Source organism: Bos mutus, chromosome 7 (assembly GCF_027580195.1).
Source record: "Bos mutus isolate GX-2022 chromosome 7, NWIPB_WYAK_1.1, whole genome shotgun sequence".
NCBI classification, from domain to species: domain Eukaryota; kingdom Metazoa; phylum Chordata; class Mammalia; order Artiodactyla; family Bovidae; genus Bos; species Bos mutus.
Window position 1 is genome coordinate 52,771,267 of NC_091623.1, and position 27,740 is coordinate 52,799,006.

The 27,740-nt window shown below is 56.1% G+C and overlaps 2 protein-coding genes and 1 non-coding gene across 9 annotated transcripts; 2 read left to right on the top strand and 1 right to left on the bottom strand.

Moving 5' to 3' along the window:
* Positions 1-8,364: 8,364 nt before the first annotated feature.
* HOOK2 (hook microtubule tethering protein 2) lies at positions 8,365-20,300 on the top strand. Of its 7 annotated transcripts, none has more exons than XM_070373590.1 (22): positions 8,365-8,453; positions 10,387-10,472; positions 10,518-10,614; positions 11,548-11,598; positions 11,700-11,832; positions 11,929-11,996; positions 12,481-12,543; positions 12,852-12,932; positions 13,034-13,194; positions 13,281-13,421; positions 14,473-14,674; positions 14,977-15,087; positions 15,197-15,284; positions 15,673-15,742; positions 16,883-17,020; positions 17,112-17,199; positions 17,406-17,440; positions 19,067-19,149; positions 19,233-19,336; positions 19,504-19,614; positions 19,680-19,754; positions 19,857-20,300. In XM_070373590.1, exons 1-22 carry the CDS (start codon positions 8,448-8,450, stop codon positions 20,004-20,006), a joined length of 2,142 nt encoding a protein of 713 aa, XP_070229691.1. In that variant the 5' UTR covers positions 8,365-8,447; the 3' UTR covers positions 20,007-20,300. The 7 variants fall into 7 exon arrangements, with proteins under 7 accessions (XP_070229691.1, XP_070229692.1, XP_070229685.1 ...); XM_070373591.1 differs by having other exon boundaries at positions 8,367-8,453; positions 10,542-10,614; XM_070373584.1 differs by lacking the exon at positions 8,365-8,453 and adding an exon at positions 9,726-9,883.
* A 2,667-nt stretch (positions 20,301-22,967) lies between these two features.
* BEST2 (bestrophin 2) lies at positions 22,968-27,587 on the bottom strand. The gene is made up of 9 exons (XM_005900524.3): positions 27,436-27,587; positions 27,177-27,271; positions 25,503-25,736; positions 25,266-25,420; positions 24,848-24,925; positions 24,527-24,679; positions 24,359-24,439; positions 24,007-24,161; positions 22,968-23,403 (listed from the first exon to the last, which is right to left on the bottom strand). Exons 1-9 carry the CDS (start codon positions 27,585-27,587, stop codon positions 22,968-22,970), a joined length of 1,539 nt encoding a protein of 512 aa, XP_005900586.2.
* TRNAC-ACA (transfer RNA cysteine (anticodon ACA)) lies at positions 26,004-26,075 on the top strand. The gene has a single exon. It is a non-coding gene; the product is annotated as a tRNA-Cys (tRNA).
* Positions 27,588-27,740: the final 153 nt, after the last annotated feature.

Below are 27,740 nucleotides of genomic sequence, written 5' to 3' on the forward strand. Positions count from 1 at the left end.
TTCCATTGGCCCGAGGGAGGGGGACCCACCGGGGAGCGGGGCCTGGTCGCCATGGCAACAGGCGGGAGTCCGCTGGCCGGACTGGGGGCGGGGCGGCCCCCGGAGTCTCGCCCCGACGCCCATATAAGGGCACAGGAAGGGGTGGGTCTAGCGCTGTCCCGGGGCCGAGGGCCCCGGTATCTGCCAGGTCCCAGGGCACGCCCGGGCCCCCGGACGGCTAGTCCCGACCAGCCCCGGCCGCCGCCCCCGGGGCCCCCACGGCCGCCTGGCCCGGCCCCACCCAGCCGCTCTGAGGCCGCGTCCTGCCAGGCCCTGCCTGGCCCGACCCAGCCTGGCAGGTCCCCGCCTGCCCGCGGGCCTGGGTCGGACTTCGCCCCCAGCCCGACGGGCGAAGAGGGGGCGGGCCAATGCCTCCAGGCGACCCAGGCGCCTGGGCGGGCTGACACGGCCGCCTCTTACCTCGAGCTGGGTGCCCTTACTTTCTGCCAGGAGGTCTGGCACATACGTCCGTAGGGGCTGCGGTGCCCCCTCCTTCACTCATGTGGGTGAGAGGCCCTACTCCTGTTTTAGTATGGGGGCTCCTCACCATCCAGAATACCTAAAGGGGGATCCATTCCCTCACCCTAGGTGTCTCCCTCATCTGAGAGAACCCCTCCAGAGCCCCTTCTCCAGGAATAAGTGAAGCTTTAGATGGCGAGGCTTCGATTTAGACTTAAAGTGGAACTTCCAAGCAGATAGGATACCAGCCACTAGAACCAAAGTCTCTCAGAAAGTGAAGCCTCTATCTTTGGGGAGAAAGATGGAAGTGTCTTTAGGGCAGAGAGACGCTGGGGGAGAGAAGCTAGCCAACAGGTCAAGCACAGAATTCACGAAGTGTGGAGGAGAGAAGCAAAATGAAGGAAGGCAAAAAGAAACTGAGCTTTGCGGGGGCTGGGGAAGTCCAGCAGAGCAGTGGCGCGTTGGGGAGGAAGGTCCCATGAGAGGCTGGGGGTGTCCCCATTTTTGGAGGGTCCTTGTGACCCCTGGGTACCCCCTCCCCTCCTCCCTTGCTTGAACTGCTCCCCTCCCCCGCCCTAGGCTCAAGGGAGATTCCAGTGGCCGCTGAGTCTGGCAGGCACGCTGCCAGGTCTGTGTCTCCCGCCCATGCTAATAACTGCAGCTGACATCTGGCTGGGCCCTGCGGGGGTGCAGCGGGCAGCGTTGGGGGGCTGGGCAGGTCTGACCAGAGGGCAGCATCTCAGGAAGCCAACCTGCAGGTCCCACGGGCCAAGAGGCCACAGTGAGTCAGCCCTGACCAGTGCTGAGGCTGGCCATGACAGAGGAGTCCTGGAGAGAGGTGAGACTGTCCCAATGAGGGTAGAGATGGAGGCCAAGCACCCAGCAAGGAAAAATGGGTGTATGGGGGTGGGGGTTAGGGTAGGGAGAGCTGCAGGGTTGGAGTCATGCAGACAGACAGCACGACTCAGAGACACTTAAGACAAGCAGACAGAGAAATAATTATTTTAATAGCTAACACTTATATGGCTCTTTCCAGGAGAAGGAAATGGCAACCCACTGCAGTATTCTTGCCTGGAGAATTCCATGGACAGAGGAGCCTGGCCCAAAGAATTAGACACCACTGAGTGACTAACACACACACACACATATGGCTCTTACCATAGGCCAGGCACTCTTCTAAGTGGTTTACATAGAATAACTCATTGCCTGCTTCCAACAACCCAGCAAAATATATGCTATTTGCTATTAGCCCTCTTTAAGGGACTAGGCACAGCAAGGTAAGGAACTTGCCTCGTGTCCCATAGCTCAAAGCCCTGGGGTTGACCTAAAACCTGAGCTGTCTGGCTCTAGAGTGTTAGCCACTTTTGTGTAATCACAATCACAGAGGCATGTATGCAGTACCAACTGTATGCTAAGCTCTGCAGGTCCTTTCATAAAGGGTCTCCTTTATGGGGGTTGGGCACAGGACAGAGGGGTGCTGGTGTGTTTGGGGGCAAGACCAGCATGCTGTCTGCACGAGTGTTTGAGCAGGGGGTGGGGATTAGGCCAGGAGGGAGGGCAGGGGCCCAGCTGAGCTGGTACAGCCGGTTCCAGGCCCCTGCCAGTCTCACCCTTGTGGCCTGGGCACCACCCCCTCATGCCGCCCCACTGGCGCCAAGGCCAGCCCCGTGAGGAGGGTGTGAGGAAAGCCCCCTCCTCTGACTGTGCTGAGTGCCCGGACTAGCAGCTGGGTACTGCCCAGGCCATGGGTTTCAAACAAGCATCCGGCTAAGGAGACTGTGCCCAGGCTTTCCTCATGCCCAGGGGCCCAGGACCTGGGGGACTGGATAAGGAGGAAGTTTACCCACCCCCACCCATGGGTCTCTCTGGGGCTTTTGGCCTTGGCAGGAGGGACTTCTCCTTCTTATAAATAGCCTGGTGACCCCCCTCCACCCTGGCCCCACTGGCCAGCAGGGCCCTCACCAGGAAACTGGGCTGGGGGCTGCCTGTGAGTCAGCCAGTGGGCAGGCCAGGGCGAGAACCCGCAAGTCATAGCACCCAGGCTCCCTTGTCCCTGCCCCTGGGTGTGGACAGGCAGCTGGCAGGAAGAGGCTGAGAATCACGGAGGCCCTCCCCCAGGAACCCCTAGCTTGTCAGCCGTATCCCTCCTTCACCTCTGTGGTTTGGGGGGTCCCTATCCCTCTCCTGGGGAGGAAGCAGCTCAGTTTTCTTGGGCAGGAAGGAGAGTCTGTCCTCAGGCTGACTAAGCTGGGCATGAGGGGAGTTTCCCACAAGACTGTTTCTGGTCCCCCCCCACACACACACTGCTGGTGAGGTCTTGGGGGGCCTGAACATGGCTGAGATCCCGGGTGCCCCATTTATAGCGGATGTGCTGAGAAAACAGGCCCACACCCCACCAGGGACCTAGGCTGCTGAGCTGGGCCTCCTAGGGGAAGTGACAAAGAGCAGTCTGGGAGGGAGGTGGGGGGAGGTGTTTGGAGAGAGTAAGCGCCAGGATCTCTGGGTGGGGGTAGAGAAGGGCTGGCCAGCCCAGAACCCCACAGTACCTCATCATGGTCCAAGGGCGCGCGCGTGTGTCTGGCTGGCTATGGGTTTGTGTGTGGCTGGCCTGTCAGGGCGTGTGAGAGTGTGTGTGAAGCCTGTCTTCTCAAGGCATGTGTCTGTGTGCTGGCCCAACCCTGCAGGGGTGTGTAGGGCCTGTCTGCTTTGGGTCAGGGGTGGAGGGGGGAGGTGGGTGAGTGTGTCTGTGTGCGTGTGTATGGTCTATATGATATGTTGTATTGTAGCTGGCCTGTATACAGGAGTCTAGGGTGTTCTGGAGTTCTTACTGCTAATCTATTCGTGTCTGGTCTGTACGTGTATGTGTGTCTGTGTGTGAGGTCCATGGCTTGCCTGTGTGAGGTCTGTGTGTGAGGTCCGTGGCTGGTGTGTGTCTGTGACCGTGTGTGTGTGTCCATGTGGGCTCTGTGGCTGGTGTGTATGTGTGCATGTGTTAGTCAACAGGTTCTGTCAGGGTGTCCTTGTGCCAGCGTGTTAATGAATATCCGACTGGGGCCTGTCCATGCTTCTCTGGGTTGGGTGTGACTATCTGGCCAGACTGTGTCTGTGAATATGTCAGTCTGTCCACTTTCATATGCCCAGTCTGTCAGGGGGTCTGACGTGTGTGTTATCAGTGAGGACTTAGTGTGTATCTATAAGGCTGATTTCTCGTGTCCTCAGAGCTTGTCTGAGTATGGATGCAAGCAACTGTGTGTGTGCTGTGGGGGGGTGGCGGCTGGGGCTCTCTGTCATGGTCTGTATGTGTCCTTCCTGTCCTCTCCATACGTTTATGATTGTCTCTTTCACCTCTGAGTTGTCTTTTTGAATTGATCTTGCTAGTGTGTGCACGTGTGTATGCCTTTGTGGCCTTCTCCGGTGTGTCAGGATCTAACAGTGTCTGAACATCTCTTGTGCACCTCTTGGGGCACTTGCATTGAAAGTGACCGTCCCTTATCTCTGAGTCTATCCACATGCCTGTATTGCCCACTTGTGTCTGTGTGTCTGTCCTGCCTGTTTCTGGCCTGTCACATTTGTCTCAGGACATGCAACTGTCTGCCAGGCTGTGCACTTCTCACCTGAATGTCAATATCCTTGTGTTTGTGCTTGTCAGTGTGTCCATTTTGCCTGTACGCTGAGTTCACTTATCTGTGTTACCTTTATGCTTCTGGCCTGTCAGTATCTTCGTTTGGCAGCATTTCGGTCTTCCTCTTTGGCCTACCCTGTCACCGCGTCTGCATTTGACAGCCGTCTTTACCCAGATTTGTGTCTGACCCTGTCAGTGTGTCCCCGTTTGGCAATCCGTCTGTGGCCAGGGTGACAGGAGTTTTGTGTGTGTAGACTGGCTTTCTCTCGGGGTGACTGTGTATGTGTATGCTCCTTGCCGCCCCTCCGAGTCTGGCTGCTCTGGGCCGTGTTTACTCTGCCCCCAGCCGACTGCTGTCCTGCCCGGGGAGGGGCTGACTCTCCCGTCTGTCCAGCCAGGAGTCCACAGGATGTTCCCGAGACGCTGTCTCCGCCGACATCCCCTCCCTTGGGCCACCCTCGGGTCAGGACCCAGGCGTCCAGGACGGTGGGGGTGGGGCCACAGCTTATGTGGGGGGGGCATGTCAGGGCCCCGGAATGAGGGTGGGGGGGGGTGGGGAGGCGACGGGCCCAACAGGTTCCGCCTCATTCCTGCCCCGCCTCTCACTTCCTGGGTGCCTGCCCCGGGCAGGGGGTGGACGGACGGGATGAACCCTATGGCCTCAGAGCGCCTGGGTGGGGCATGGACTGCCCCACAAGGACTCACTTCTGCTGGGCACCCGGCACCCAGGCCTGGGAGACAGGAGGAGCCTGGGTCCTTTTACCGACCAAGCCCCCTTCTCTGCTCCTGTGCCCAGCTCTGGAAACAAAGTTTCCCATCTATTATTCACCTAATCTCACAATGCCGCAATAAACTGCTCAAAATTATCCCCCATTTTCAGATGGGGAACCTTGAGAACCAGAGAGCAATGAGGGCAGAGGCAGGATTTGAACCCAGCTCTGTACATGCCACCCAAGAGTCCCCCAGTCAGCTCACCAACAGCCTTCCCTCCCCTCTCTAAAAATGGTACGTGTGGGGAGTACGAACCCAGGCCCCCACGAGGCCCGGCTCAAGGGGGCGCCTGGCTCGCTCTGAGTCAAAAGGGGCCCCTGGATGAAATGAATAAGAAAACGGCTTTAACCGTTTCATCGCCAACGGGCTCTGCCAAAACTTCCTGTGGGCTTGAGGGGGAGGGGTTGGGGACTTGGTTCCCGGAGGGTTTTGGGGGGGTAGATACTGCCAATTCAGGGGTGGGGGAAAACGCCTCTAGTGACCTTGGTGAGAGGTGGCTAAGGGAAAACACTACACACCGACCCTCGCTGGAGGGAGAGCCCCACCCTTCAAGCTCCAGGTCCCCAGTACTGGGTTCTCAGCCCCCACTGCCTGGAAGGGGGTCTCAGAGTCCACAGCCCCCTCCCCAGGGGCTTGAGTCACCCACGGGGAAAAGCCGCGAGGGGTGAGTCACGGGGTGGAGAAGGGGGAGCGAGGTCTGCTGTGGCCAGGGGACCCTCAGGCTGGCCTGAGTCACACACGTCCCGGCCTCGCTGACCCCAGCCCCTTCCCCGGAGATTAGGAGCGGGAAGCCCATTATCGGTGGACTGTGGAGTTAAAGGAAGAGCCGGGACGGGGGAGGAAGCACGCGCCCAGGCGCGCGGGAAGCTCCGGTTCCCATGGTAACTGGGGGGGGGGGGTCTGTCAGCTCGGTGGCGGGGTTCCTCCCTCGTCAGGGACGGTCCCCGAGCACTGGGGAAGCCCCCGCGCGCTCTGTCGAGGGGCCACAAGTTTCAGGTCAGGCAGGAAGGGGTTAACGGCGCTGCGTCCCGCCCCACCCCCCCCCCGCCAGGGTTTCACCCGCGCCCAACTGTCCCGGCAGGGTGGGGCTGCGCCCAGCGCTCCCCCGCGCGCCCAACCCCCGCGGCTGCCCACGCACGCACGCACGCACACACGCACGCACGCACGCACGCACGCAGCTAGCCTATTTCCACTCTCTCCCCGCGCTCGCAGGCACGACCGCGTCGGGCTCCACGCAGGCAGCGACCCCCGTCGTGCCTCACGTCACGCACGACGCACGCGCCCCCGCAGCGCAGGGAGCGGGGCCCAGAGCAGCAGAGCTCGGGGGTTTTTTACACCCCCGGAGCATGTCACTGCCTCTGCCTCCGCTAAGTACGCTGTCTTGTGTGACTTTGACACCCCCCCACAAGGTCACAAACTCTCGATCTACAGTGTCACACGGATACAAACCTGCCACACGTTGGCACAAACCTTCACTAATCCAGCCAGTCCCGCAGCGAATGCGGGCAGGGTCACACTGTCACACGCCGTTTGTGGTAGGGACACAGGGCCATCTTCATACACAGGTGACATATACACTCCTATAAAGCCACACCAACAACACAAAGACGCAAACAGATAAAGTCTCGGACCTCAGGAATCCAGTTGTCATGCAGCCACTCCCCTCACATGGAGACTGTAGAGTCACAGACACATTGTGGGGACAGACTCGATGGTCATACTGTCCGCGTATATCACAGGGCACAGAAAGTAAGTCAAACCCACAAGGCTGCATACAGGGACACCAGATTGTCTCGGGGACATGGGCAAACCAAGGCCACCCATGACAGCCTCATGCTATCGCAGAAAAACACATGACATAAAGTAGGACACGGTCACAGAAACAAAGGCATACTGAAGTACTGATTATCAGTCATTCACTACTTACACAAAGAATGACACAGGGATATAGACACAAAGGTTTTCCCTGGTAGCTCAGTCGGTAAAGAATCTGCCTGCAGTGCAGGAGACCCCAGTTTGATCCTTGGGTCAGGAAGATCCCCTAGCGAAGGAAATGGCAACCCACTCGTGTTTTTGCCTGGAAAATCCTATGGACAGAGGAGCTTGGCAGGCTACAGACCATGGGGGTCCCAAGAGCCCCACACGACTTAGCGACTAAACCAGCACCAAGGTCCCATAAAGAAAAACACGTGCCCTAGTCCCTGACAGCACACCCCTCCTCCAAAAAAACCCCACCAAATCACACACGCATAGCCTGTTGTGTAAATTCCCAGGGCCTCAAGACTCACCAAGACACAGGTCGATGCAGACACAGGCCTGTGCACACACAATCACAGACCCACCATTTCTCATCTACATAGCCGTGAACACATTTCACATGGACTCAGAGATACATATACAGACACGAGGAGGGGAGGAGGTCAGGATGGGAGTCCAGGCAGAATGTCAGTGTCTGGAGTGTAGAAAACCTGCCAGAGTCCCTCATGATATGGGGTGGGGCATGGTGTCCACCCTGAGGCTGTGATCACTTTCCGAGGGGAGCGGCACCATCTCCAACAGTGTGAATTTAAGGGTCCCCATCCCAGCTCTCATGACTGGGTCTCTGCCCAGATGTGAAGGCCAGAGGGGGCGGGCGGGGGTCCAGCTGTGGCCACAGGGAGGGGTTGACTCACCCGCTTCCCAGCAGTACAGCCCAGGCTGGGCCCAGCTGTTCCTGGAAACAGAGGGGAAAGGAGGGGGTGGGGTCCCCAAACCAGCTGGGGGCTGCTGGCCCAGACCAGCATCTCTGTCCTTAATGGAGGCCTTCAGATCATTCCCCAAACTTTGGGGCTCTCTCCATCAAAATGGGGCTTTGAATCTTTTCCCCAAATAAAAGATCCCTGCTTCAGAATGAAGGTTTGTAACCGGTCTCCTTGGAGGGCGCACGGATGCCTTCAACAGCGGGGTTCCCTGTGTCCCATTATTAGGGATTGCTGCTCTTCACCACAGTAGGGAACTCCTTTTCCCCTCCAACATAAGATTCCTTGCCGCCCCAAATGGAGGGTTGTGACTCCTTCAAAGTGAGGGTACCCAGACCTTCCTTTAAATCTGGGGACTTTGGGGTCCCTGAATATCTATAACGCCTATAATATCACGGCAACGTTAAAACAATTCAAGTCCATGCTCCAGATATTTAGATCCCTCCTAAACATCAAGATCCCTGCGGGTCTTGCAAATATTGGGGACCCCACTCCCAATATTTGGCGGTCCCAGCACGTCCCCCGACATTGGGTGACTACATCCTCTCACAAATATTCCCAGCCTCCCAGCCTTGTCACAGCCGTAGTTTCGGCTCACCTTCCATTTCTGCCAGGTGGCAGGCCCCCCCGTTTCACCCTATTGGCAGCACCCTCTCCCTTGACGGGTGCGGGTAGCGAATAAATGGCAGTTGTTCTCACGCCCGCCGGAAGAAGCCCAGTCCGGAAGCCCGCACTGCCGGCCCTTGTCCCCTTCCTCCCTATTCCTTCCCTCGGCTCTGCTCCCAGAGGATGGAGACTGAAAACGACTCGGGAAGGGGATGTGGGTGTGTAGACGAGCCTCCAAGGTCCTTGCGTGTGTGCGGTCGCACGTTTGAGTGGGCTGTAAGCTGGAGTCTGTGCTGGAGTGATTGTGTTCCCGCGATACTGCGGGAAGAGGGAATGCAGGGAGGGGGTGTTAAGAGGGGAGCTATTATCATCCTGCCCGAATTGCTGGGGTAAGGGGGGGGCGCGGGTAGGAGTCGCCAGAACCAGACTCCAGGTTGCAGGGAGCAGCTCTCCTTCTTTCAGACCTAGACCCACCCCCAAAGCAGAGCCCGCCCCTCCCTCTGGGTACAGCTAATAACCTCTAATTACTACTCATTACCTCGCCCGCCCCGCGGGGGAGGGACTGCAAGGGAACTCAGGCGTCAGAGGACGCCGGCCAGGGCTTTACCCGCCTCCCAGGCCCCCAAGCCGGATCCACCCAGAACCTCTTTCCTCTCTTGCGCACCGGGAATTATGAGAGCCCTTGCTACCTACAGTCGTGGAGATTCCAACCAACTATATAGTTAAATCGCTTAGCGCAGAGCTGCATTCTGTAGGCACTCTATAAATAGTGACTGCGAGTTTATTGTTACGTAGTACTGTTAGCATTTTCCTTTTAAGCCTTCTTCACTGCCCAGGGGTCTCAGAGTAGGCCCGTCGTTTCCCCTCTAGGCTGCGTTCCTGCGGTCCGGGCGCCCCCTGGTGGGCCGAGGCGACCAGGCCGGCCCGGTAATGGGTTCTGAGGCGCAGGGCTCAGAGAGGGGAAAGGGCTGGGAAAGCTTAGTGAAGGACGGATTCAGGGTAGGCAAGTATGTCTGTTCACTACCCAGGACTAACTATCCTGCCCTTGACTTAGGACCCGAATCCCCTTGTCTACCCTTGGGCAAGACTATCAAATCCTTGCCGCTGGGAAGAAACTTTAGTGTTACCTAAGTCCATAGAATATGTTATGGCCTGCCCTTCTCCCGCGCAAAGGCTCCGATCATAATGTGGTTAGACAGCAGAATTTCTTTCAGCTGAAGGGAAAGGACGTGAATGCGCCTGTATAACAGGGTGGGGCAACTCCACCTCGGTTGAGGAAAGACGGCGAGGTCTTCACTACCTCAAAAAGAGCTCGGGGAGGAAAAGAGGCGAGGCCACCCTTGGGATGCGCAAGGTTGGCCCAGACTGACCCCTAGCGGCACTACAGCGCTCAAACGGCTTCCCGGATCCAACATGGCGGGTCTGAAGGCCTGAGCTGGAGCCTGGAGGAGATCACGTGTCTAGGGCGGGGCCTGCGCCTAGGGGGCGGGGCGGGGCTCTAGGCCGAGCGGGAGGTCGGGGCTGCTGGCGCTCGCTGTTGGCTGATCTGGACGCCGCTGCGGTGGCGGGGCTGCACGGCCGGGGTCGAATCCGATCGGGAGCCATGAGCATGGACAAGGAAGAACTATGCGGGTCTCTGCTCACCTGGGTAGGTCGGGGGCGGGGCCAGGGACAGGTGTACGCCAACTTGGCTCTGTCCACCCACTCCGTCCTGGGGCTGGGAGGAGGAGGGGGTCGTCGGCCTGCTAGGTAGTGGAACTCTGGCCTGAGCACCTGCCCCGTCACGTGGCAGTTTTGCTGGAAAGCACAGGTGAGGCCACGCCCCTTTGTGGCTGGGTCTTGTAGAAGGGGAGGGCCCAGGTGAGGTGGCCTGGTCACGTGGTGCCTATGGGGACCAGGTGACTTGTGATTCTGCCCTCGCTTGGTTGCGCGGAGTTTGTTCGGCAGCAGTAGAGTGAGGCCACGCCCCCTCTGGTCGGTCCAGGTGAGCAGAGGCCACACCCCCACGGAGCTGGCTTGCTGGAGCAACTGGCCAGCAACTTCCGCCCAACCTTGTGAGGGTCCTGCTGACAGGATAAGTCTGCGAAAGGGGCGTGGTTCCTTGGTCCCGGCCCCTGATTCTGGTTGTTGTACTTTCCTCTGCTCCCTCAGCTGCAGACGTTCAATGTCCCGCCCCCCTGTACCAGCCCCCAGGACCTGAGCAGTGGCCTGGCAGTAGCCTTTGTGCTGAACCAGATGTGAGTGGGGCTGAGGGGGAGGGTTCCAAAGGAATCCTCCAGCAGCTCATCCCACCTTCTCACCCCCAGAGACCCTTCCTGGTTCAACGAAGCGTGGCTCCAGGGCATTTCAGAGGACCCAGGTCCCAACCGGAGGCTGAAGGTGACAGGTGGACTCAGGAATGGGGGACAGACTGGTGAAGAGTTGATCAGGGACCGGTCAGTTAGATATATCCTGGGTGATGGACAGGAAGAGAGACAGTTGTATGGGGACCAGCTAACTATGTATTTGTTCATTCATTCTTGTATTAAGCAGGCCTGGGTGTGCAGCAAGGAGTAACACAGACAAAAAACTGCATACACAAGCATTAACATTGACTTCTAATAGCAGTTAGCTCTATGAAGAAATAAAAGCTGGGTCGTGAGAGACAGCCAACTGAGAATGGGTGGGTGGTTACTCTAGACGGGCTGATTTCCAATGTGAGATTTGGAGGAATGGGATTCCAGACTCCAGGAAAAATTGGAAAGGCCTTCAGTTGGGAATAAGCTTGGTGTGATCGAGAAATGAATGGCAGGGAGGTTAGAACAGAAAGCAGGAGTGTAGGCATGGTAGATGAGGTCATCAGGGACCTGGCAGGCTGGAGCAGGGAGGTAGATTCTATTTTAAGCTGTGTAAAGTCAAGAAAGGATTTTAGTAGAGGAAAGACACAAACCTGGCTGGGGCTTTGAAAAGCTCCCCCTGGCTGTTTGTAGAGGAATGGAGGGCAAGCAGCAAGACTGGAAGCTGTTGTAACCATTCACGTGAAAGAAGATGATGGTTAGGGTCAAAGGGTAGTGGGGCAGGTGGTGAGAAGTGACTGGATCTGTGGGACACGTAAATAATATGGGCAGGTGGAGAAGAGCAGGCAGTCAGACAGGTCAGTCCTAGGAGGGCGGACATTGAGACAGAGAATGGGACCAAACAGGATGAGACGACCAGGAATTAGGAGGTGAGGCAGAGAAGAAGAGGATGAGCTAGACAGGTTCAGGGTGGGGTCTGCCTGGCCCCTTCTGGGGGGCTTTCAGACCCTGGACACAACTCCTTGCCCCTCCCCAGGTCAGCAATCTGAAGGCGATCTTACAGAGCCTAGTGGAGTACTCTCAGGATGTGAGTAACTGTAAAGGGATTTAGTGGGTTAGGTTGGGAGGAGCGGGGGGGTGGGGGGGAATCCTTGAGCCCCTGATACCCCTTCATCCCCCCATCCTCAGGTCCTGGGGCATCCCATTTTGGAGCAGCACCTTCCAGATGTGAGCCTCATTGGCGAGTTCTCAGACCCAGAAGAGCTTGGCAAGCTGCTTCAGCTGGTTCTGGGTTGTGCCATCAGTTGCGAGAAAAAGCAGGGTATGGGAGGTTAGGGGTGGTCCCTAATGGGAAGACCTGAGAAAACCCTCCTTGCCTCTCCGACCCTCGCCTCAGTCTCCCCACCTTGACCCTCAGAACACATCCAGAGAATCATGACACTAGAGGAATCCGTTCAGCATGTGGTGATGGAAGCCATCCAGGAGGTAGGTGGGGGTGCCCACTGTGGGAAGGAGCTTCAGGGGAGGGGACATTTCCAGGGCAGAGGCAGCTGGGCACAGGCTCTGCCCTGGTAAGGCCTGGGCTCTGTGTGGAACTCAGTTGGCCAGATTTCTCTGTCTCATGTGTCTGCCAGCCTCTCCCAGCTCGAAGTCACAACCTACCATGCTAAAAGGGCCAGGCCTCAGGAATTCTCAGATGGTCCAGTGGTTAGGAATGAATGCTTCCACTGCCATGGCCTGGGTTCAGTTCCTTCTCTGGATCTAGGATCTCAAATACTTTACAGTGCAGCTGGGAGCTGGGGGGAAGGACCAGGACTCCCTGTTTGTTGGACATATGGGGCAGCCTCTGGACTGGGGTTGTTTTTGAAGGATGAGGATTCTTGGGCTGGATTGTAGGAACTTTGGAGTCTGCCCTCAGAGGCCCCAGCTCATCTCAGTGTTCTCCCACTGCCCTCTCCCCTCCCTCCAGCTCATGACCAAAGACACCTCTGACTCCCTGTCACCAGAAACATATGGGAACTTTGATAGCCAGGTAAAGGGTGGGGACCTTGTTAAAGTCCACCCCTCTTACTGATTTTCCAGGGCTGCCTAAGGAGGAGGGGCTTGACCTTAAGCCTGTAAACCACTCCCATCCCCCAGGATCCTAGTCTCTTGCCAGGTCCCCAGGGCTCCCGAGTTGCCTTTCCTCCAGTCCCCTCAGGTCCAAGCTCTCTCTTAGATCTGAGGGTTTGTCAGCTCCCTCTGCTCTGTCCCTGGAGATCCCAGCCTCCCTTTCTGCATCCTCCTCCCCTGGATCCCTGAATTTTTTTCTTCTCCCCGTCCCTCCACTCCTCTCATCAGTCCCGCAGGTACTACTTCCTGAGTGAGGAGGCTGATGAGGGGGACGAGCTGCGGCAGCGCTGTTTGGATCTGGAGCGGCAGGTGGGGCCGAGATGGGAGTTCTCAGGTGCTCCCAGGGTAGGGTTGCCCGCACAGCCTCCCCTCCCAGCTCCAGCTTATCTGTATGCCCTGCCTGCCCGCAGCTGGTTCTCCTGTCAGAGGAGAAGCAGAGCCTGGCTCAGGAAAATTCGGTTCTAAGGGAGCGGGTGGGCAGGCCCGAGGATGAGGGCGCCAGCGGCCTCACTGCCAAGAAGCTGCTGCTCCTGCAGACCCAGTTGGAGCAGCTGCAGGAAGAGAACTTCAGGTATGGCCAGGCGGGGGACAGGGCCAGCAGACCAGGGGCCTGGGGCAGGTACAGTCCCTTTATGTGACGCTTCCGCCATCCCCCAGGCTGGAGAGTGGCAGGGAGGACGAGCGCATGCGCTGTGTGGAGCTGGAGCGGGAGGTTGCCGAGCTGCAGCAGCGGAACCAAGCGCTGACCAGCCTGGCCCAGGAGGCGCAGGCTCTGAAGGATGAGATGGATGAGCTTAGGTGAGTGGCAGGTCCCCACTGCCAGATTGCCTCTCTGACGTCACTGTACCTCTGTAACCCCCAAATTCCTAGTGAGCCCTCACAATGCCCCATAGACTCTAAAGTACTGCCCTGAACACTGCAGCACTATCCTGGAACCCATCATGTCCTCTGGAGAACACCAAAGTCCCTGGATCCATGGTGGCCCCCCAGGACCCCACGATGCAATAACTTTGCCCTTGGTGACACCTCTGACCCCCCATCTCATGACTATCCCTTCTTATGATGCCACAGCATCCCTGAAACCGCAAAGTGCATTGTGGGCCCCCATAGTACCCACCCCTGAACCTCAATGTGCCTTCTGTAGCCTCAAAGAGCTCCCTTGTGATCCCTATGACACCTCTGTAATGTTAAAAGTTCCTAGTGAGCCCCTACCATATCTTCAAGAACCCCATATTGCTGTGCCTCAGAGATCTCCCATGACCCCTCCATGGCCCCTGCACCCACAATGCCCTTATTGGCCCCACAGCCATCTCATGACCCCAGAGTGTCCAAGGAGGCTCCTCAGATCCTCTGGGCCCCATCATTCCTCTTGTAACCCCAGTCGTTTTGTGTCTTCCAGAAAACCCCTGATTTTAATCTTGGGGTAACCATTGATGTTTGGGGCTTCCCAGGTGGCTCACTGGTAAAGAATCTGCCTGCCAATGTGGGAGACACATGAGATGTGGGTTCCATCCCTAGGTCGGGGAGATCCCCTGGAGAAGGAAATGGCAACCCACTCCAGTATTCTTGCCTAGAAAAATCGCATGGACAGAGGAGCCGTGGGGTCCCAAAGAGTCAGACATGACTGAGCCACCGAGCACGAACACAACCATTTATGTTTAGGTCTTCCTTTATGCTCCCTAATGATCCCCCAACATCACCAGGCCCCGCTGACCCCTGACCTTCGTGAACCAAATGCCCAAGGCTGACCTGACACCTTCCCCTGCCCTGAGGGCCTCGCATCCAAGCTGAACCCTAGCAGACCCAAGCAGACCCCCACCTCCTCTTCCCACTTGCCCCGGCCCCCCAGGCAGTCCTCCGAGCGTGCCGGGCAGCTGGAAGCCACGCTGAACAGCTGCAGGCGCCGCCTGGGCGAGCTGCGGGAGCTTCGGCGGCAGGTGCGGCAGCTGGAGGAGTGCAACGCCAGCCACGCGGAGCGCACACGACAGCTGGAGGAAGAACTACGCCGGGCCGGATCCCTGCGTGCCCAGCTAGAGGCGCAGCGGCGACAGGTGTGGGTGGGAGCCTGGACCCGGACTGGGGTGGGGTCTCCTCTAGGCTGGCTACTGACTTTGGCCTACCCTCAGCAGAGTGCTGAGCCAGTCCACCCAGAGCCCGCCCCCTCGTTTACGTAGAGGCCACACCCTCTAGACTGGACAGCTCTGCTCTAGCTTTGCAAGCCCCGCCTCTTCACTTAAGCCCCGCCTCTTCCAAGTCTCTTTCTGCTGGTCCCTCTGGCCCCGCCCTTTCACCTTGTACTCAGTCCCTGTCCCTCCCTCTCACCCTGTAGTCTTCTCCCCTCGCCTCTGTTCAGGTTCAGGAACTGCAGGGCAAACGGCAAGAGGAGGCCATGAAGGCTGAGAAATGGCTATTCGAGTGCCGCAATCTGGAGGAAAAGTATGAGTCGGTGACAAAGGAGAAGGAGGTGAGACTGAGGTCCTACTGCCCAAGCCTCACCCTGCCCATCAAGGCAAAGCCCATTTCCCAGGAGGCCGATCCTGCCTCAAGTGGCCTGTTGCACCCTGTCCCTCCAGCGGCTGTTGGCAGAGCGGGACTCCCTGCGGGAGGCCAATGAGGAGCTGCGCTGCGCCCAGATGCAGCCTCGGGGGCTGGCCCAGGCCGGTGAGTTGGAGGTTCATCCCAGGGCCTGGGAGAGCGCTGGCCTGGAGCCTTACCTGGCCACATGCGCTGTTAGGGCAAACAGAAAAGGCAGTGCCCAGGGCTTGTCTAGTTTGGGGTCGCAGAGCGAGGCCATGCTGGAGGGAGTCTCAAGTGGAAAGAGGTGATGTGGCCCAATGGAAAGCAGCAAGAGCTGTCCTTCGGGGCTCTAAGGCGGTGAGCAAAGGCAAACTCAGGCCAAATATCATGGCTCCCTTTCAACCTGGGTGTGGGGTTTGTGTCAAGTCAGGCATTGGCCAAACTTGAGTCCCCAAAGATGCTTCATCCAAGGATCCTAGGGATGGGGACAAGAACTGTGGCACCACCTGAAGACTTTTCTCACATTCTCCAGACCCCTCACTGGATCCCACCTCACCGGCTGTGGGAAACTTAGCAGCTGAGATCCTTCCTGCAGAGCTCAGGTATCCAGGGGTCAGTCACTCAGAGCTCTGGTCCCACTGGAGCCTGCCAGTTCCCACCCTGAACCCCGTTCCCACCCTCAACCCCATCCCCAAAACAGGTACTTACCACTTGCCAGACCTGCTCAGCTTGGTTCCCAAGTCCTAGCCAAGCTTTTTTTCCTCCACCCTATGGACTGTAGTCAGAGAAGGCAATGACACCCCACTCCAGTACTCTTGCCTGGAAAATCCCATGGACGGAGGAGCCTGGTAGGCTCCAGTCCATGGGGTCGCTGGGAGTCGGATACGACTGAGTGACTTCACTTTCACTTTTCACTTTCATGCATTGGAGAAGGAAATGGCAACCTACTCCAGTGTTCTTGCCTGGAGAATCGCAGGGACCGGGGAGCCTGGTGGGCTGCCGTCTATGGGGTCACACAGAGTCGGACACGACTGAAGTGACTTAGCATAGCATAGCATGGACTGTAGTCCACCAGGCTTCTCCATCCATGGAATTCTCCAGGCAAGAATACTGGAATTGGTTGCCATTCCCTTCTCCAGGGGAATCTTCCTGACCCAGGGATCCAACCCAGGTCTCCTACATTGAAAGCAGATTCTTAACCATCTGAGCCACCAGGGGAGTCCTTTATGCTCACCCACTTCTAATTCTGCTTTTACCTGTCTGGGACTCTAGCCCTGTTGGTGGCTCCCCTCACCTCTTTGGGATCGACCCTCAGTGCACCAATTAGATCCAACTTATCTGTCTCCACTGCCCAGGCAAAAATCCTTTGCTGGGCACCGCCCACATCAGGTTCTGCCCCCAGGACACAGCCCTGTTCTCAGTGTATTCCCTACTGGGATCAGTGTCCTATATCCTGCCCACATGAACTCCCAGTCCAGCTTTCCTCTTTGCAGTGTTTTCCTATCCCGGAGCCCCATCTCAGTGCTCATGGCTCCGTCCACTTTGTGCCACCCCACCAGCGCTCCGCCCACCCACTCCTAGGCTCAGTCCCAGGTACTCTAACCCTACCCTAGGGTCTGACTGGGCCCTTCCCCTGGGCTTTGTCCCTCTCCCGGCCCCGTCCACCCAGTTTCCCTCCCGGAGCCCTGTAGGCCTGAGTGGTGACCCATCCCCAGCCCTGCTCACTCCTTCCCCATCCCCAGGGAAACACTCCTGCGACTTCAATTGGAGAACAAGCGCCTGTGCCAGCAGGAGGCGGCCGACAGGGAACGGCAGGAGGAGCTGCAGCGCCACCTGGAGGAGGCCAACCGTGCGCGCCACGGCCTGGAGACGCAGCACCGGTGAGGACCCTGCAGAGGAGGGCCTCCCCCTTAAGCTTGGAGGGGGAGTGAGGGAGGGCGCAGGCACTGAGCGGGGCCCCCACCTCCGCAGGCTGAACCAGCAGCAGCTGTCGGAGCTGAGGGCCCAGGTGGAGGACCTTCAGAAGGCCCTACAGGAGCAGGGGGGCAAGACTGAGGACGTGAGTGCCCACCTCCTCCCTGCCTGGCCCTCCCCTGTGCCCACCACTAACCCTCTTCTCTCTCCCCACTGCTGCCTGGTGCCCTGTGAAGTCCATAGTAAGTACCTTGGGCTCAGAGTGCCACTCCCAACCCTCACCCGCCAAGAAGGTTGGGACCTCTGGACACCTCATCCCCACACTCACCCAGCGCCTCTTCTCTCCTCCAGTCAATCCTGCTGAAGAAGAAGTTGGAGGAACATCTGTGAGTCGGGTGGGGGGAAAGATTGGGGCAAAGATGTAGGGGATGGATCTGGTGTCCATGGGGAGTTGTTTATGAGGCCAGGGGGTCAGCTGACACACAGACTAAAGTGTCAGCTCCCCTGGGGTCTTATAGACCAGAGGAAGGTGTGTGGAGTATTTTGGGGGAACAATTGGGAGTCACTCAGGGAATTTCAGCAAGGTTGTGTGACAAAGTGATAGTCAGCTTTTATTACTTTTTTGCATTGCAAAAAAAAAAAAAAACAACTTTTTTTTTTTTTTTCATTTTTGAAAACACAGCTCAGCTTGTGGGATCTTAGTTCCCCAACCAGGGATAAAACCTGGGTCCACAGCTGTGAAAGCTCCACGTCCTAACCACTGGACCACTAGGGAATTCCCAAAAAATAAAGTTCTTTATTAAAAGAACTTTCTTAAATAAATAAAGAAACTATTTTAGATAGCTATCACAATTATAATTTAAAAACCAAAAGGTATACCAAGTTATACAGAAATAAAGGGTAAACATCTCAGTCTTCCCTCATTAACTCAGTTTCTGCCCCATTCCAGCCCCATTTCTATTAGTTCATTATGGAAATTTTTCTAGAATTTTTAAAGCAAATTCAAATGAATGTGAATATAGCTTTTTACTCTCATTCCTAATTTACACAAAAGGTAGTATAATATGTACACTTTGCTTTCCCTACTTAACCAGTTAACTGGGGAAATTTCTTCGTATGAATAAATAAAGGGAGACCTTATTATTAATTTCTTGATATAGCAGTTTTTGTCAGCTGGGGTTCCATGGGGAAACTGGACCTTACAGAAAATGATTTTCATGACTATTCTCTCAGTTCTGCCAAGACTGGAATGTACCTAATGCCAACCTAGAGCACAGAAAGGTATTTCCTTATAGAGGATGAATACCTGGAGGCATTAGGGCTTAATTCTGTAGAATTCTGGTCTAGAAGGGCTGGCATATAGCATTTTTTTGGTAATATCATAATTGATTTAATTCATTCTTTCTAGGCATTTGCGATTTCAATGTGTGCAACAAAGTAAAATCTTATATATGTATCATTTTGTTTGTGTGCAAATATATCACACACACACACAAAGGAATGGGTGGCTCCCAGGGCATATGGGTTTGTAATTTTAGTAGATATAGCCGAAGGTTCACTATTAGATGTTATACCATGTTCCAAGTCCATAATACATGATATTAGTCTCACTTATAGGGATCTTTGGGGTTTTGCCCCAGGTGGCAGAGTGCAAACTATTAGCTTGTATTTCCTTTCATTAGAAGAGATTTGCATTCTAGAGAGATCCCTGGCTGCTGGGTGGGGAATGGAACTAAAGAGCTGAGAATAGAAGGCTGGCAAGGGATGATGGTGCCTGGACCACCATGTGGGCTGTGGAATGGAGAGAAGTGGACAGATGGGGGAGGGAGGGCTGGTGCAGGGGCCACCTGGTGAGGGTCATGGAGGGTTGTGGCTCTGATGGCTGAAGAGATGGCGGTGCCGGGACACATAGCCCCCAGGCTTGGAGTCAGGTGGAGAGGTCTGCAGGAACACTTCTGGGAAGCAGAGAAATGGGCCTGGAACTGAGACTGCCTCTGGCTCCCCACCTGCAGGCAGAAGCTGCATGAAGCAGATCTGGAGCTGCAGCGGAAGCGCGAGTACATCGAGGAACTGGAGCCCCCCAACGACAGCAGCAGTGAGGGGGGCGCTCAGTGGCCTGGATGGGTGGGGGGAGCCCCCAAGCTCAGCACAGAGCTTAGGGGCCACCTTGACCCCCAGCAGCCCGGCGTATCGAGGAGCTTCAGCACAGCCTGCAAAAGAAGGACGAGGACTTACGGGCCGTGGAGGAGCGGTACCGCCGCTATGTGGACAGGGCGCGTACGGTGAGGATGCTGGGTGCCCCAACGGCCTCCTGCCCAGACCACTGCTGCCCACCTGGCAACTCTCTGCCTCCTGGCCCCATGCCTGTCCTGCCGCATCATGTCACAGACTTCTGCATCATGGCCGGTGGGGCCAAGGTCACCTTGACTGTGTCTTTCCCCACCCCTAGGTCATACAGACCCTGGAACCCAAGCAGCAGCCACCTGGCGGGGCTCCCCTAGATCTCCATGCCCTGAGGACACAGCTCCGGGAGCGGGACGTCCGAATTCGGCACCTGGAGGTTGGTGTCCTAACCCCTTCTCACTGCCACCAGTATATCCAGTCCCTTGACTATTCCCTCCTTAGCAGATGGACTTTGACAAGAGTCGAAGTCAGCGGGAGCAGGAAGAAAAGCTGCTCATCAGTGCCTGGTATAATATGGTGAGTTCACCATCACCTGCCTGAAGTACTGGGAGCATGGAGGGTGCTGGTGTCCTGGAGGCTCATCTGACTCCAGCTGTGCCCCTCCCTCCCTCCCTCCAGGGCATGGCTCTACAGCAGCGAGCTGGGGAAGAGCGGGCCCCTGCCCATGCTCAGTCATTCCTGGCACAGCAGCGGCTGGCCACCAACGCTCGCCGTGGACCCCTGGGACGCCTAGCAACCCTGAACATGCGCCCTGCCGACAAGCACTGATGGATCGCAGGATCCTGCCACCTGCCCAGCTTAATCCACCCTGGATTCCCCCAACTCACAGGGGGCCCAGAATTATGCCTCAGCTGGTTGCTTGAGAGCCTTGAAGTCACAGTCTCTGCCCCTTTCTCTCTCAGCTGGGACAAGAGTGTAGGAGGCAGGTGGGAGGCTAGAATGGGCCTACTCTTTTTAGCAATGTGATTCTTATTCTTGATTTTCTCCCTGGGGTTAGTGAGCTGCCAGGGGATAGAGTGATTTTATATTTGAGAAGAAAAATAATAAAGACTTTTAATCTGACCTGGCTGGACTCTGGGCACTGAGGGCAGGGGGAGATGGTGGGCAAGGGGCTAAGATCATTGCTTTTAAGAAAAGGCTGGCTTATGTTCTTTGTTGTTTTTTTTTTTTTTTTGTGGCTGAGCTGGGTCTTCATTTTGGCGCAGGATTTCTTTAGTTGTGGCGAGTGGGAGCTATTTTTGTTGTGGAGCACGGGCTCTAGAGTGTGTGGGCTCAGTAGTTGTGGCCCAGGGGCTTAGTTGTTCTGAAGTATGAGATCTTAGTTCCTCAGCCAGGGATCAAACCCAAGTCTCCTGAATTGCAAGGCAGATTCTTAACCACTGGACCACCAGGGAAGTCCCCCTTAGCTTTTATTCTAAGTGAAGTGGGAATCACAGATGGTTCTGAGCAAAGGAGGAATGTGACCTGATTCAAGCGTTCATAGGCTCCTTTTGGTCCTGTGGGAGGAACAGACTGTGGAGATGTTAGGGTCAGAGCTGAGAGACCAAGTCACTATCCACATTGGTGGTTGGATGATAGTGAGGGCTCTGGCCAGAGTGGGAATCCTAGAGGAATGGGAAATGGTTGGATTCTGGATACAATTGGAAGATTAAGCTGATGGGATTTGCTGTCCCATCACTTCATGGGAAATAGATGGGGAAACAGTGGAAACAGTGTCAGACTTTATTTTTTTGGGCTCCAAAATCACTGAAGATGGTGACTGCAGCCATGAAATTAAAAGACACTTACTCCTTGGAAGGAAAGTTATGACCAACCTAGATAGCATATTGAAAAGCAGAGACATTACTTTGCCAACAAAGGTTTGTCTAGTCAAGGCTATGGTTTTTCCAGTGGTCATGTATGGATGTGAGAGTTGGACTGTGAAGAAAGCTGAGCACTGAAGAATTGATGCTTTTGAACTGTGGTGTTGGAGAAGACTCTTGAGAGTCCCTTGGACTGCAAGGAGATCCAACCAGTCCATTCTGAAGATCAGCCCTGGGATTTCTTTGGAAGGAATAATGCTAAAGCTGAAACTCCAGTACTTTGGCCACCTCATGCAGAGTTGACTCATTGGAAAAGACTCTGATGCTGGGAGGGATTGGGGGCAGGAGGAGAAGGGGACGACAGAGGATGAGATGGCTGGATGGCATCACTGACTCGATGGACATGAGTCTGAGTGAACTCCGGGAGTTGGTGATGGACAGGGAGGCCTGGCATGCTTTGATTCATGGGGTCGCAAAGAGTCGGACACGACTGAGTGACTGAACTGAACTGAACTGATAAGGAGAAGCGATGAAAGAGAGAGAGAGAACCTGGGGACTCCCCTGCCAGTCCAGTGGTTAACACTGTGCTTCCACTACTGGGGGCCTGCGTTTGATCCCTGGTCAGGGAACCAAGACGCCACTTGCAGCTCTGCGTGGCCAAAACATACACATATGTGTGTGTGTGTATATATATATATATATTTTTTTTTTTTTTTTAAGGGACTTCTCTAGTGGTCCAGTGGTAAGAATCCACCTTGCAATCATGAAACACAGGTTGGATCCCTAGTCAGGGTACTAAGATGTCACATGCTGTAGAGGAACTAAGCCTGCACCAAACCAAAAGATCCTGCATGACCCAACGAAGATCTCGTGTGCTACAACTAAGATCCAATGCAGCCATATAAATAAAATGTTTTTTAAACAAATAAATGAACTTTAAAAAAAAAGAAGTTGAAGGTGACTCCCAGGTTTTGTCCTCAGGAAGAACAAAGCTGATGGAAGATAAACAAGTAGGGAGTCAACAGGGAACTGGTTTGGGGAGCATGTTATGTTCAAGGTGCCCATGAGATCTATACATAGAGATGTTGAGTAGACAGGTGGCTCTATGCATCTAGAGTGTGGGAAGAGACCCTGGCTGGACTTCTAAATTCAGGAGTCATCTACATACGATTGATGTAAGACCTAGAGCATTGTAGAGGCAGAGGGGTCACTTGCAGAAGCAAGGCTGGCAGGAGAATTCCCTGGCGGTTCCGTGGTTAGGACTTCTCACTCCATTGCAACGGGTCCAGATTTAATGCTTTATCGGGAACTAGGATCCCTGCAACTAAGCTGCAGGGCGTGGCCAAAAATAAACAAAAGGTTGGGGGGAGAAAGCATGGTCCTGGGACCTGTGAATCCTATATTGATGAATGCGTAAAACCATGGGCACTGAATGGGGCCATTTCAGAGAGTAGAATTTGGAAGTGGACAGGACATCATCAAATAATCCTTAAAGCTTACCTAGCATAACTCGCCTGGCAGGAGTTGGGTTTTTAGAAAAAAAAAAACAAAACAATTTTATTGAGCACCTATTATGTATCAAACATTTTTTAAAGCCACTTTCATTTCATCCACACAGCTCAGGAGATGGGCACTCACTTATATGTCCAGTCTAAAGAAAGAAGAAAGGCAGGTCACAGGGATAAAAGCCTCTCACGCAGTGGCAGGAAGTAGAGCTGGTGGTAAGGCCCAGCTAGCTGGAAGGATACCCCGCCCTTAGTGCAGCCCTCGGCCCACAGGAGGCGCTCCAACGCTCTGTGCCAAACGTAAAGTTGGCGCGCAGGCACGTAAGAAGGGGGCTGGCCGAGTCCACACGCAGCTTATGCAGACCCAAACTGCTGCAGGCAGGCTTGTTTCCCGGTCCTTGGGAATTCAGGGTCCAAAGGTCTCAGGCTAGACTCTCCTCCTCCTCGCCAATGGGGCTGGGCAGCCAGGGCGGAGCCGGCCCCCGGGTCCCAGACAACGGCACCACGGTTAAGGGCTCAGCGGGCGCCCTGGGAGCGGGGACGGGGGCAGGCGACTCGGGGCCGGTGAGGGGCTCAGACTCCGGCTCCGGCTGGCCTAAGTCGACCAGCGGGCCTTCGCAGCCACACTCCGGGACCGCGCCGTCGGGAGCGCCTGCGCACGCGCAGCTAGCAGCCATGGATTCCTCCGACACTTGGCTGTTCTTGCGGCGCAGCAAGGGCACGCGCCGGCCCAGCAGGCCACCTGTGCCCATGCCCGTGCCCACTGGCAGGAGGCGCTGCAGGAAGTCGCCGTGTGCTTCACTCAGCGGCGCCTCCAAGCCGTCCTGACGCTGGAACTGCATGTCCTCCTTGGCCAGCCTGCAGGAGAGACAGAGGGTCAGCACTTGCGCCTCTCCCGTCTTCATCAACAGAGCTGAGACCGAGGCACGGTACTTTTCCTGCCTCCACCCATCTCATTGTTCCACTTCTCCCAGAAGTCTTGGCTTGCCCCTTCCAGAGCCTGGCCTTATCCTCTGGCTCTGGCTATGAGCAAACTTAGGCCTTAAAAGGCTTAGTTGGGGCTCTGCCTCGTGTTGCTTCTGTTCTGCCCAATCCTCATAGACTGTAGCCTTTAGTGTCCCGGCCCCAGACCTTGACCCCGATCCCGGACACCTCATCCTAGTTCTATTGACTGTAGCTTTTAGCTCCGAATCTCCAGGGTGTAGCCTTTAGCCCCGTTCTGGTCACCCACTGCCCCTTCAATTAGACACAACCTGCAGTCATGCATCCAGAGGATGAGATGGTTGGATGGCATCACCAACTCAATGAGTTTGAACAAACTCCAGGAGATGGTGAAGGACAAGGAAGCCTGTTGTGCTGCAGTTCATGGGGTCCCTAAGAGTTGGACACAACTGAGAGACTGAATGAAGACACAGTCATGAGACCCCACCCAAGAGGCCCTGTCCACCCCCACTGGCTCACGTGATGTCGAAGGTAGAGCCCTGGAAGGAGGGCTGCTGCATCAGGAAGGCGGTGGCTGCGGTGTAGGGAGCTCGAGCCTCAGCCGCGTCCCAGTACAGGTCCTTCTCCAGCATGGCCAGGTCATCATACATCTCGTCCACAGCCAGCATTGACACCTGCGGGAGAGGATATGCAGGGAAGAGTGGGGCATGGAAAAGCGCTGGCACCACAGGGTGGACCCCTCAGGATGGGTAGGAAGGTGGCTATCAAAGAGAGAGGATGGTTCAGGAATGATGTGTGGAAGAGTCTTGGCAGGGCTGGGGCCAGGGTCCCTTTAGGAGCCTAGGGATGGTCTCAACTGAGAGAATCTCACCTGGAAGCATCGGTCGATCAAAAAGTTGGTCTCAAAGTCATCGTCGTCCTCTCCAAAGGGGTTGATGAGCTGCTCAGCTACCTGAGTGGGGAGAGGGGAGGTAAGCAGAGCCCTGAGAACCCCTGCCCACTTCGCCCCTGTAGTCCTGGCCTTGGGACCCCCACCCACCTTGAGCCAACCAGCATAGAAGAAGAACTGCAGCAGGGTGAAGATTGGCACACACAGGTCCAGGTCATGGTCTTTGTAGCCCTGTGCTGGGTCCAGGAACTGGCGGCCAATGAGGCAAGCCAGGAAGTAGCTGTACACAGCAATGGTCACCACCTGGGGGAGGGACAGGACGGGGTGCCAGTCAGGTCTTGAAAGTCATGGAGAGACCAGAGCTAGGACCACTAGTCACTGTGACAGGGTCTCAGCTAGTCCTTAGTTTTTCCTTGAGACCAATGCTCCAAAGCCTCTGACACAGGATATAAAAAGGCAGAACCAGGTTACCTGGGTGTAGACAAGGGGCACGCTAATCCAGTCATAGTGAAAGAGCATCCCACATTTGCTCCGAAACACATTCAGCTCCTGGTGGGGCGGATATAGGTCATGAGGGGGCTGAAATGTGAGCTCACACATGGGGATTAAGTAGGGGGTTACCTGGGATGGAGGTGAGTGGTCACCTAGTGGGAGGCGGGCATGTGCTTCCAGGGACTAGAGAGTCTTCAGTGGTGAGTGTGTATACCTAGGGGCATTATTCAGCTAGAAACCGTCCCATAGAGATACGTGTACACCTCGGGGCTCTAGATAAGGGTGTTTGGAATCCGCCCTGTGAAAGGCACGTGGCAAGTCAGGATATGACACACCTCAGGGTGGGTGGGGTACATTTTTTTTTTTTTTTTTAAGAATGACCACCCGGATAACCCACCTCCAGTAGCAGCTTAAAGGCGCCGTTGTCGCGGATGCGGCCCTCGCGCCGAGCCTGCGCCGCCAGGTTGCAGAACCAGACGCAAGGCACCCAGTACTTGTTGTAGGATGAGTTTAGGTTCTCGAACTTCTTGCGCTCCTCGCGGGTCATAAACCCTGCGCGGGCGAGGTCGGGAGTTATTTACCCCGCCCCTACCTTGCCCCCGCCGCCTGCGTCCTGTTTTGGCCGGAGCCTCACCTGCTTCCACCACATGATCTATGGTGGGGAAGCGCTTGAAGACCGCGGTGCTGACCGAGCGCAGGATAAGCACCCCGGAGAGCCCTGCGTAGCGCATGAGCGTGCGTCGGTAGAGGCGGCCGCGCTCATCGTGTCCGTGCACTGTGCCGACCACGACACACATGAGCGCGTCGGTCAGGGGCATGGATAGGTACTGGTTCCACCAACGGTGCACTACCAGCGTCACGTAGAAGCCTGCGGGAGAGCCGGGGATGGGGGAGAGGGCTCAGTTGGGAAACTAGGGTCAGGGAGTTGGGAGCCCAGATCAAGGGAAGAGGAGCCGACCTGGGTCTTGCATCAGGAGCACGGGGTAACTGGACACCCAGACCATGTGGGACCACGTGGGCTGGGAACCTTAGGATCTAGCCCTGAGGTCAGAGGTTGGTGCAGGCTGAATCACCCTGGCTGCTTGGATGTCATCTGAGATGGGAGATTAGGATCTCCATATAGAGGTGAAGGACTTCCCTGGTGGCTCAGAAGGTAAAGCGTCTGCCTACAATGCAGGAGACCCGGGTTCAATCCCCGGGTCGGGAAGATCTCCTGGAGAAGGAAATGGCAACCCACTCCAGTATTCCTGCCTGGAAAATCTCATGGACGGAGGAGCCTGGTAGGCTACAGTCCATGAGATTGCAAAGAGTCACACACGACTGAGCGATTTCACTCACTCAAAGAGGTGAAGGAGGGCTTCCCAGGTGGCGTTACTGGTAAAGAATCCTCCCGCCAATTGGATCCCTGGGTGGGGAAGATCTGGAGTAGGAAATGGCTATCCATTTCAGTATTCTCGCCTGGAAAATCCCATGGACAGAGGAGCCTGGTGGGGTACTGTCCGAGGGATCTCAAGAGTCAGACACGACTGAGCACACACATCGAGGTGAAGACATGGAGCCCACAGGTAAGTTGTCACCAAGGCCATAGGGAGCCCCTGAGCCAGGGGTGTGTGAAGGGGTTGGGCACACGGTCTAAGTTAGGAAACCTAGGGCAAGCTGGTCACCGCATCCCTATGGGCCCAGAATGGTGGGAGGAAGGCTGATATTATGTGAAATCATTGAGGACAGGGAGCTGGGGGGCTTGTCAGAGAGATGCCCCTCAGGATGGACTTGAAATGAGGGAGTTCTATGGGATCTTTGGAGGGGGTCCCTGGGATGGCTCGGATGATAAAGAATCTGCCCCAAGTGCAAGAGACCTGGGTTTGATCCCTGGGTCTGGAAGATCCCTCAGAGAAGAGAATAGCAACTCACTCCAGTATTCTTGCCTGGAGAATTCCATGGTCAGAGAAGCCTGGCAGGCTATAGTTAACGGGGTCTCAAAGTGTCAGACATGACTGAGTGACTAACACACACTGGGGATCAAAACATGTGAGGGAAGGCACTGGTAAGCCCATGCAGACACAGATGGGAGTCCCTGAGGTGACCAGGGATAAGCCTGTGGATGACACGGAGCTCTCTCATGGGGGAACTTCAGGGGATACACTGACTAGGTGACCTCCAAGGTCCTGGGAATCGATGCCATACCTGGCGTAAAGGATGCAGAAATGGGGATGTGCGGGGATGGCTTTGAGGAAGGGTCTCAGAAAGCAGGAATGGCTATGGGTGTCTCGGGATGAAAAGAATGGGAAACTCCGGAGCGCGAACCCACCCAGCACGAAGGAGACCGGGATGAGACTGGCGTACCGGTCGCAGTAAAGGACGAGCTTCTCGAAGTAGCGTTTCTGCTCTTCGGTCAGTACGAAGCTGCGAGGGAGAGGGGCACCGGGTCACCGGCGAGCCCCCGTCCCCAGCAGCCGGTCTCTTCCCGCACCCACTCCGGGGCCGCCTCGGAGCCCCTCCTGAGACCTCCCTCAGGCACGGCACTCTCCATCCCCTCCCCACCCTACCCACCCCCGGGGCCGCCTCACCGATAGGCGGCACTCAGCGCCATGAAGAGTCCGAGGAAACAGAGCAGCTCGCGCCACAGAAGTTTATAGATGCTCCCGCGCCACAGCAGCAGCAGCTTCGAGAAGCCGCCGAAGCGCGCCTTTGCCACGCGCGCCGTGTACGTGACGGTCATCGCGGCGCCCGGGCCGGTCGCGCCAAAGGAGAGGGGGCGCTGGATCGGACTTAGGCTTGGGGGCCGAGGAGTAGGGGGCCGGGACGGAGCTGGGCTGCAGGGTATGGGCGGGGGTGGAGAGATGCGGGCCCGGCTCGACTCTGCGCGCTGTTC

What these genes read in the sequence shown, in the direction of transcription:
- HOOK2 (XM_070373584.1), top strand. Translation starts at nt 9,839, where the DNA reads ATGAGCATGGACAAGGAAGAACTATGCGGGTCTCTGCTCACCTGG. An exon ending in GTCCCAACCGGAGGCTGAAG is followed by an intron (nt 10,615 to 11,547) that starts GTGACAGGTGGA and finishes GCCCCTCCCCAG; the next exon opens with GTCAGCAATCTGAAGGCGAT. An exon ending in TCAGTGCCTGGTATAATATG is followed by an intron (nt 19,755 to 19,856) that starts GTGAGTTCACCA and finishes CCCTCCCTCCAG; the next exon opens with GGCATGGCTCTACAGCAGCG.
- BEST2 (XM_005900524.3), bottom strand. Translation starts at nt 27,587, where the DNA reads ATGACCGTCACGTACACGGCGCGCGTGGCAAAGGCGCGCTTCGGCGGC. An exon ending in TCTATGCTGGTTGGCTCAAG is followed by an intron (nt 24,440 to 24,526) that starts GTGGGTGGGGGT and finishes CTCCCCACTCAG; the next exon opens with GTAGCTGAGCAGCTCATCAA. An exon ending in GGCTCTACCTTCGACATCAC is followed by an intron (nt 23,404 to 24,006) that starts GTGAGCCAGTGG and finishes TCTCTCCTGCAG; the next exon opens with GCTGGCCAAGGAGGACATGC.